This window comes from Dermochelys coriacea, chromosome 1 (assembly GCF_009764565.3).
Source record: "Dermochelys coriacea isolate rDerCor1 chromosome 1, rDerCor1.pri.v4, whole genome shotgun sequence".
Lineage (NCBI taxonomy): Eukaryota > Metazoa > Chordata > Testudines > Dermochelyidae > Dermochelys > Dermochelys coriacea.
The window spans coordinates 258,564,865-258,574,681 of NC_050068.2; the positions used below are offsets into that span (position 1 = coordinate 258,564,865).

The following is a 9,817-nucleotide window of genomic DNA, read 5'->3' on the forward strand; positions in this document are numbered from 1 at the left end:
GTCCGGTTTGGCCAATGTATATGGCAGAGGGGCATTGCTGACACATGATGGCATATCTCACATTGGTAGATATGCAGATGAACGAGCCCCTGATGGCGTGGCTGATGTGATTAGGACCTATGATGGTGTCACTTGTATAAATATGTGGACAGAATTGGCATCGGGCTTTGTTGCAAGGATAGGTTCCTGGGTTAGTGTTTTTTGTTGTGTGGTGTGGGGTTTCTGGAGAGTATTTGCTTCAGGTTTTGGGGCTGTCTGTAAGCGAGGACTGGTCTGTCTCCCAAGATTCATGAGAGCGAGGGATTGTCTTTCAGGATAGGTTGTAGATCTTTGATGTTTTATTTGGGGGCTGAAGGCGACTACTAGTGGCTTTCTGTTGTTTTCTTTGTCTCTATTACATTATCTAATTCATTAATGAAGATATTGAACAGAACCAGACTCAGAACTCATTGAGTGCTCCTCAGAATCTGGCCCTAATTTTACCATGCTAATGTGATGCCGGTTACTCGTGTAAAGTAAAAGGGGAGATCCCATTGAAATGACCCTGTCACGTACCTTCTTTATTAGCAGCCAAAAAGACAAGATCTCCATGTTGCTGGATTATTGCAACTGATCTGTTATACCTGCCACAGAAAAAGCCCACACAGTGTGTGGCAACTAATACAGCAGGTTAGAAGCAGCCTAATCAATATTGCAAGCCACAGTTCATGTGGTAAAAATAGCATCTAATCCACTTCCCTCATCAGCCCTTGATGAGATATTTTGTAACTTCTGAGTCCAAACTGCCCCTTCCCTATAGGATGGCTTTCTGTCTCCTTCCCATTAACCTGTCAATGTTTGATGGCCAATTTCTGGGCAAATCACAGGGCACCCACATTTTACCCCAACATGAGGATCATGTTGATAATTTGCCTGGAGTCAATGGGTGGCATTAACTCAAATTGGCTCAAAGAGCAGCTATCCTTGTTCTAGTACCAGCTGCAGACTACAGGTCCCAGGATGCAGCGTTTCCCGAAGTGTGGTGTGTGTGCTTCTTTGAGTTTAGGGAGTGGAGGGGGCAGCAGGCGAAGGACTATGAAGGAGAAGCCGGCTGGCCTCTTGACTGTCAGCTGAGTCTCTGAAGGATTCTTCTAAAAGAAATTCTCTAGTTATGGTTTAAAAGGAAACCTTCAAAAATGACCATGCTGTGCTGATGCAGCAATTCTGCTTGAATTTGCAGAGAGCCTGCAACAGTAGCTTAGAGGTGTGAGTGTCACTTAATTTCAGTGAGTGCCAACTCCAGTGCCAGTGAGGATATTTTAAAGTCTGTGTTAAGTTCCCCCTGCACATCAGACTTGTAAAAGACAGAAGATCATAGTGTGGATGTCTGCTCATCTGCTTTGAGGATCCACTCTCTTTGGGGAGGGACTTTAACAGCACATGGCCATGTTGAAGCGGGGATGCAATTGGTTTCATTTTCCTTAAGAGGCAGCTCAGCTTTAAATAGTTAGCTTTATCCCTGTCCTAAAGCCAGGCACTTTGCTGCATCAGGCAGTGTGGAATACTGCATAGAGCACTGGACTGAGACTTGGGAGACATAGGCTCTATTCCCCACTCTGCCACTCATCTGCTGGGTGACCGTGGGCAAGTCACTTCCCTGTCTATGCCTCAGTTTCCCCATATGAGAAATGGGGGGATGATGATACTTTAGTCAAGCACTTCGAGATCTAAGGATGAAAAGCCGTATTTAACATCTTTATCTCTTGAGGGTATTTTATCCTGGTGGGTATTCACCTTCCCTCTCTGATTCAGTGTTGGTGGCGGGCCTGAGTGGAGTTCACACTTGTAGTGCACAGCAAATGCCAGCCCAGTCGTACGGTATCTTACTGAATCTCTCCGTCCCACTCCCCTTCACCTGTTTTTCTTTCTCCCCTCTTCTGCATGGCAGGAGGCATGTGAGCGCAGCTTGGCAGAGATGGAATCTCTTCACCAGCAGGTCATGACTGAGCTCCAGCGGCACCATCAGCAGGAGCTGGAGCGGCTGCGGCAGGAGAAGGAGCGGCTCCTGGCTGAGGAGGTTGCGGCCACAGCTGCAGGTAGCAGCAAGAACCAGAGTGCCTCTAGACGTTGGGTAGATGGCTGCCTGCTGGCCCTTGTCCCCTTCTCGTCTTTCAAACTTTCCTTGGAGTCTGCTTGCCACCTCCCCTGGAATCCCCCAGCGCTCCCTTTCCTGGAATGTCTCTTGGGTCTCTCTAAGCTAAGATGCGTCCCAGAAGGGTGAGCCTCCAAGGTGCTGATCACCCTCAGCTCCTGCTGGCCTCAGTAGGTGGCAGCCTCTCTGGGCCAAGCCATGTCTGTAAAGCACAAGGTTGGGCAGTGGTGCTGCAGGGAAGCAGTGTGGTCCAGGAGCTAAGACGTTGCTCTGAGAGTCAAGAGGCTTGGGTTCTAATCCCAGCTCTGCCAGTGTCCTTGGGCAAGTCATTTCCCCTCCAGATTTTGGTCCTCCCCTGACCTTTATAACCTCTTTGAGGCAGGGGCTCTCTCTGTGTATGTACAGCACCTAGCACAATAGGGCCCTGATCTTGGCTGGGGCCTCTGCGTTACTGTAGCAGTAGTTTCTGCTTCTTGATGCAGCCATTCCCCTTTAGGCTGTGCAGTGGGATGGTTGCTGGCTGAGATCCAAATCTGAACTAACGAGATTTCTTTGAAAAGACTGGGTGGGTCAAACACACTGGGACTATCTGCTCTCTCCTTGTCTGTCATGTTCTCTGTGGCCTCCTTGGCCCTGAAACTCCAAGGAGCCTATGCTGTGTATGTAGCCCCATGCTGCTAGCCATCTCTGTATGAATAGGATCGTGGGCAGCTGCCCTCCCTTTAATGGGCTCAGAAGTAAGACTGGAAAACCCCCTCCCCATACCCTCCTCCTTGGATAAGGGAGGTGGTAAGTGAGCAGCTCCACTAGCTGAGGCTGGCAAGACTGTGTCCATCTCCTTCCCCACTGCGCACCCCCCCCCATTGTTGGCCACATGGGCATCTGTTTGGCTGAGTGCCCCATACACACTGGATTTCTCTCCCTGTGCCCTTAACCCCTGTCCTCTGGGTATGAGATGGGATTCCATTTTTAACAAGCAAGAGCTGACCCGGAAGCCCCTTTCTTCCCCACCACCTGTGTGTACATGTTGGGAATTGGCCTTACTACAGCTAAGAGAGGGGAGTCTCTGCACTGACCCCGCAGCAGGAAGCTTCAGATGGTAGAATCGCCCATGAGCAGTGCTTGGGGCTGCCTGCTGTGGCTTGGCATGGTAGGAGTTAGCCCTGGGACAGAGTGAAGGAAGAGGGAAATTCTGAGCCGTTCCTGGAGCTGAGGTTTCTGGTGGTAGATGGGAGGGAGTCCTCAGGAACTCCCTTTGTTCAGTTCCCGCTGCTCCCCTCTGCCAAGCTGGAGAACAGCCAAGTCTCCCGGGACACTTAACTCCATGTCTCCTTGTCTCCTCTTCCCTAGCAATTGAAGCGCTGAAGAAGGTGCACAAGGAGGAGCTGAACAGGGAGCTGGGCAGGACACGCAGTTTCCAGCAGAGCGGGTCAGGCTCAGAGGTCCTCCGGAGACAGCACCAGTAAGGAGTCTCTGCACAGTCCCTTCCGCCCTGTCCCCTGCCCCGGCCAGGCTCCGGGCTTGCTAGGTCACTTTTTGGTAGCTCTTGCCCAGTGGGGCAAGTTGGAGGGGTGTTGTTTCCTTCAACATTGGGCTGAAGGATGGATTTTTATATTCCACTCCTCTTGGCCTTCCAGAGAGCCAGCATTAGCTTCTAGCCTGCCTCCTAGCACTGCTTCCAGGGAAGGGTAGGGGGGGGATGCGATGGCCTGAGATGCTAACCATGTAGGTGAGAGCAGGGTATCCCGTCTCCACTAGACCTGAAAAGGCTACCATGCTCCCTGCTTTCTCCCATTAGATTCTTCGCTTCTTTCCTCTCCCAGCTTCAGTGGGTTCCCCTCTGATTACCAGCTGCTCAGGGGAGGAGACCCTTCTGAGTAACAGCGGTGGCCGTGGGTGATGGCCATGTGAGTGTGGGCAGGGGCAGAGAATGGTGTCCATAGCCAGGATGGAGAGCACTGTTTGTGCAAGTGGGCCCTGGGAGGGGGACAGGGGCACCCCGCTTCTCTGAAGTAATGTTCTGAGCGACTGTGGCAGGTCGGACGTGGACTCTCTGAAGCGGGAGCTGCAGGTTCTTTCCGAGCAATACTCCCGGAAGTGCCTGGAAATCAGCGACCTCACAGAGAAAGCAGAAGAACGGGAGCAGATGCTGCAGTGCTGCCAGCAAGAGGGGAAGGAGCTACTCCAGCAGAACCAGGCAAGAGAGATGCTTGCCCTGAGCCTTCTGCACGGCATGCTGGAAGATCCCAGGGGCATGTTCCCTCTAGAGCCAGAAAACCCTTAACAAATGAGCTGTGCTGTCCAAAGCGAAGCAGGAGATGAGGCCCTTTAAGTTGGGGTTGGGGGAGGGGGAGAGTATCTGAGGAGGGAGCAGTATGGGACTGGCTGGCTCTCGCCTGCCTGTGGATCTGGTTTGTGGGTGCATGAGCACTCCCCTCATGACTCTGCTCTGGTCTGCAGGAGCTGCAGACGTGCCTGTCGGAGGAGATCCAGAGGTTACGGACCTTCATCACCGCGCAGGGCACAGGGGGTGGGGCCTTGCACAACGACGACAGGAGCTCCTGTGAGCTTGAGGTAAAGAGGCCTGCTGGTGCTGGGTGCTGCTGACCCTCTTCTGCAGCAGGCGTGGCTGTCAACGGGGTGCACTGGACGCCTGACGTTCAACCCCGCCGCCTACCCTGCAGTGCTGGCTCTGTGGGACTACGAGAGAAGAGCAGCAAGGTGTGCGGTGGACTCGTGCCAGTCTGACACCTTCAGGGGGTACAAACTCCCATGAAGTAGAGGAGCTGATGGCACAAGCTGCAGTGCAGGAAGTTGCTACACAAGCTTCCCCTGCACCGCTCTGCCACTGCGTCTTGCTCTAGATCTGCAGCACTTCCTGACCTTGTGCTCCTGGCTCTTCCTTCCCCACCCCCTCCAACACACCCTTCTGCCCTGCACTGATGCCATATCTCTCAGCTTGGTCCCTGGAGTCTCTCTTCTCCTCCTCCTCCTCGCAGGTGCTGCTTCGAGTGAAGGAGAATGAACTCCGGTACCTGAAGAAAGAGGTTCAGTGTCTTAAGGATGAGCTCCAGATGATGCAAAAGGTACCTTTTCCTGGGAGCTATTCTCTCCTTCCCGGGGGCTTGTTTATCAAGGGGTGGGATGTGAAGATCTCACTCAAGTTGGAGGCAGGAAAATGATGGGGGAAAGCAAGGACCTGGGAAATCATACGGACCATGAATGCTGAGCAGGGGTGGTTTGGGTCTCCTATTTCTATTGGATTCATTTTGGTTTCCTGCTGCTGTTGGTCATCAACCCCCAGAGCAGTGGGAGGGACTGGGGGGTGCATGAACCCAGTTTTGGGAGCCCTTCTAAGTGGGGAAAAAAACAGTGAAATCTGGATAGAACTCCAATTTGTCTGCCTTCCTTCCGCCTCCTTGACTGTACGTCGGCCCACCCACGTCCAGGCCTCCTCACCAGTATTCTCCCCATCTCCCTCACTGCAGTGTTCCCATTTGAGAAGGGCAACCTCTACTGAGGGTCCTAATGCTCCTTCCCCTGGCCAGGGTGGGCTTGCTACATGCAGTATATTCACCATTGCTCTGTCGGCTTCTGTTCTAAATGGCCCAAGCGAGGTAGCTTCCACCACTTCCTGCCTTAGGAGACTTTCACAACTGACTGGCTCTTGCCATTAGGAGAACCTTCCCTGAGATCCAGCAACTTTCCCGTTGCTCGTAGTCACACACCCCTGCAGAGGCCCCTTTTCCTGGTGGCTATAGACAGCTGTCTACTCCCCTAGCCCCCAACTCTTAATCCACCTGTCGCTGAATAGCTTCCAGAAACCAGCCCTACCAGTCCGCAATGACTTGTTTCTCTATAGCCGCCCAGCCTCTTGTTCCCCTCCACCTGTCTTGGAACAGCCAGTCAGAATTGATCTCTGTGGATGCCACGCCTGTCCCCTCTTGTGCGGGTCTCTACTGGGCTCCCACTGCTTGCCTGGCTGAGGCTCAGATAGACACCTTGGTCTTGCTGTCCCTGGCTTTCCTCCTGGTGGGGGCTGCCCGCCCTGGGATGAATACCAGAAGCTGAGTGGTGACCCCTCGCCTTCCGCTGTAGGATAAGAGATTTGCTTCAGGGAAGTACCAGGATGTCTATGCGGAGCTGAACCACATCAAGCTGCGCTCGGAACGGGAAATGGAGCAGCTGAAGGAACACCTGCGCCTGGCCATGGCAGCGCTGCAGGAGAAGGAGACACTGCGCAATAGCATCAGCGAGTAGAGGTGAGCAGCCAAGGGCCACGAGCTGCACTGTGGGGTTGGCAAAAGCCCGCCCTCAGCAGGGATGAGGGCAGCTTATGGGGCCAGAGCACAGAGGGAGTTGCAGTTCCTCCAGTACCAGGGGCAGTCTAGGGCGAGGGAGGACTGTCCTTGTAGTGGGACCCAAGGCATGGGCTCTGTTGTTGCTTGAGCCCTTTAAGTCTGGCCAGAGTTGTTCCCACTCGGGCAAATGCTTGCCCTGCACTGAGATGCTCTGGGCCTCTCCTGACAAGGGCACTGTAAAGAGGGGGGCGGGAGGCAGGTGAAGGCAGAGGAGGGGGAGTGGATGTGGGGGTCTGCTCTGCTTGCTGGCTCACGTTGGCTCGGCTGTGAGTCAGGAGCGAGCGTGATCGCCTGTTTGATGCTTGCTGGATCCAATCCAGTGGAAATTGTTCCCTCTTTGTGGTTTCTCTTCCTGCTCATGCCTCCCTTGTGGAGGCTGAGACTCTCAGCACCGGGGAACCTGCTCTCTAGGCCCTGCTTCTGCTTATTTGTGGGTGATGTGGGGCATGAGGAGAGGGTGCAGTAACCCCTGAGTGGTTGTCCCCCTTCCTGTAGTTGGGGGAGTATTGCCTGCATGGCCGCTGCACAGCGAGAGGGACCAAATGCACATGTGGGAGGAGTCCCTGACCTATCCGTGCCCAACAGGGGATCTGAATTGATCTGGGCCCGCACGGCTGCAGTACAAGCAGTGTCACTAGCTGGCATCTCCGGGTACAAATGACCTCCTGGATTTGGGGAAGCCCCAGAGTTCTGGGGCCCAGCAACTCTGAAGTCTTTTAAGCCATTTGCCATGACTCTTTATTTCCTCCTTAGGTTTGTTTTGCTTGATTCCTCACTTGTGAGGAGCGGGTGGCTGCATCCCATCCATTAACACCCCCTCAAGGAAAGCAGCTCCCATGTCTTTCACCAATCCCTATCCCATGCGCCTGCATATCTGAGCACATCGTTTGGACTGGCTCCTACGTGCACCTTCTTCAGGATTTTATATGTGAAAAGATATATTTTATAGATACTTCACTTTTTTGTTTTGTGGGTGGGGAACATTTTAAATCTACAGTATCTTTTTAACCAGCAGCTGAAGACAGAAGAAACACAGCTGTTGCTCCTGCCTCAAGTGTTCCTTGTGGGGTGCATCTATGGGGTCATGAGTGGCCTTCTCCCCTCTTATCTCCCTGCTCCTCCAGCCTGCTTGGATGTGCTGGAAGGACCATGCACCATGAGACAGACTGTGGCTAGCCATACAAGAGAACCAATGTCCTGCACACGTTCCCCTGGACGAGGAGACGTTGGACAGAGCGTGCTCAAGCTGTTGGGGACTGTGCTCTCACTCTGTGGACTGTACCGAAGGCAGGTTTCGGTACCCATGGACCATGTGTCTGTCCCAGGGCAAGGCCAATCCTCTGGAGGTTTTGGAAGAGCCTGCCTCCTGCTAACACACTCCTGAGGAGGAGCAGGGGGACTCCACACACGCCGCTGCTGCATTCGCCGGAGCCAAACAATGAAGGCGGCAACTGCCCTTCTGCACCGTTAATAGTTTAACTTAATAAAATCTTCAACTATCAGAGGGGAATCTATTATAATTATTGGATTGGAGGTTGTGTCTTCATGGAGCAGGACTGTCCCTCTCCGCAGCACCCTTTAACCTTCATGGGGGGCCTCCATCCTTACCAGGTGAAGTGGGAGGCTGGGTTGCAGATCATGCCTGACAAGTGGGGCTCTCTTCTAGCATACCTAGATCTGGCAAGTGGTGACTAGATTGTGAGCCAGCTGCTGGGGGGGGAGGGGGGGGTGCGCGCATGTGTGTTGGCTTGACTCCCTGCCCAACTCTGCTCCTCCGCTGCTGGCCCCCTCACCTACTTAATATAATCTAAAGCCTATTCAAAGCTATAACGTGCTGTACACATGCCTACATGCGTCCCCAAGTCTTAGCACAGCTACCCAGGAACAGGCATCACCGTTGGCCCATGGGGCAGCCATGCCTTAATGGAGGAAGCCCTTTGTGAGTGTGAGTTATTGCTCTGCTTCTTGCTGTTTAACCCATTCAGCTCTACCTTCCTGCCTTCTTAAACGCTGCAGCCAGAAGGCGATGGAGGGCAGGGGGCCAGGTGGATTTGGACTCCCTAGCATCAGCTGGTGGAAGAACCAGTTTTCACTTTCCTACAGACATTTCTCCTGGGTCCTGCTATGACAGCTCGTGTTCTGGCTGCAAGAACAAAACCAGGTAAGAATTGAACTTGGAGATCAGCTGTGGGGGCCCTGAATACAGAGAAGCATGGAAATGGTCTTATGATCCAGAATGTGCTGTTCTCCTTCCCTTTCCTGAGCTGTGTGAAATGCCATTGTCCCATGCCCCATGAGATGCTCTGATGGGCATCTGTGTAGTAAAACCAGGGCTGTCAACTCTCCACCATTAAGTGGTAGTCACCTCCAACATGCCCTTACAGTTCTCGTTCAGTCAGATCTGCCTTTGAACCTACATTTGTCTCCGGGGGGGGGGGATATTTTACGGCTGGCCTGGGAGTCTAGAGCCCTGCTGGTGTGAGCAGGAGGTTCTGCTTGCTCGGGGCTTTCCTACACTTGGCTGCAGAGCAGGAATGCTGAACAGCAGCTTTGCTCCACTAGCCTTGAGCTTGTGGATGGAGTGAAGGAGATCATTTCATACCCCTACCCCAGAAAAATCCCCAGTCTGGTTGTCCAAGGAGGTGAGGATCCCCCTCTGTCCAGCCTGAGAAGACAATGATAGATATCTTTCCCCACATAAGTGTGGCAAGGGGAAGATCTACCCCACTGATTCCTCAAAAACAGAAAACCCCATGCCCACTTTCTTCCTCCCCCCGTACAGGTAAGAGTTTTTTGACTAGATTAAGTGTCTCCAAACTTTGCCTGTTTAGTTAAACTGATGCTGGATTTATTTTTTTTATTTTTGGTCACCATCGATTGGCACAATAACAAAAAGCGGGGAATGGGCAATTCAAAGGACTGGTGATGGGGAAGGGGTAAAGGAGTGAAGGATGCAAACCAGAAATATGTAATTCTTCTCTCTTCTCGCCGCCCCATATCACTTTGGATGCTACAGATCACTTATTGGTGTGAAAAGCTGATGAGTAGATCTGATAAGGAGATGGGTGAAACCTACTGGTTACTGCTCCTCATACTTTCAGCCCACTCCCCTGTTGAGCAGCAGGTGACCACTTGAGCTGTTGTTCAGAGAACAGTCTCTGGAGCTGTGGAAAAGCAGCACCTCAGTGTCCAGGCCTGCCCTGGCACTTGGACCCAGTGATGAGCTGCCAAAATCTTAATAACCAGTTCCCTCCACCCCATGAGGGGGTTGTGGCCCACCCCTGGGATTCTTGCCCCATCCACCCCCATGCCAGCACTGGGCAGG

The 9,817-nt window shown here is 52.9% G+C and overlaps 1 protein-coding gene across 3 annotated transcripts in view; it reads left to right on the forward strand.

Annotated features, from left to right (window-relative positions):
- LOC119862619 (TRIO and F-actin binding protein) overlaps positions 1-7,994 on the forward strand; it is a 36,998-nt gene extending 29,004 nt beyond the window's left edge. For all 3 annotated transcript variants that reach the window (XM_043520536.1, XM_038419608.2, XM_043520538.1), the window contains 7 exons: positions 1,928-2,075; positions 3,482-3,593; positions 4,169-4,328; positions 4,592-4,705; positions 5,131-5,217; positions 6,230-6,393; positions 7,246-7,994. In XM_043520536.1, the coding sequence (XP_043376471.1) occupies positions 1,928-2,075; positions 3,482-3,593; positions 4,169-4,328; positions 4,592-4,705; positions 5,131-5,217; positions 6,230-6,391 (783 nt within the window). In that variant the 3' untranslated portion in view covers positions 6,392-6,393; positions 7,246-7,994. The remainder of the gene's footprint in view (positions 1-1,927; positions 2,076-3,481; positions 3,594-4,168; positions 4,329-4,591; positions 4,706-5,130; positions 5,218-6,229; positions 6,394-7,245) is intronic.
- Positions 7,995-9,817: the final 1,823 nt, after the last annotated feature.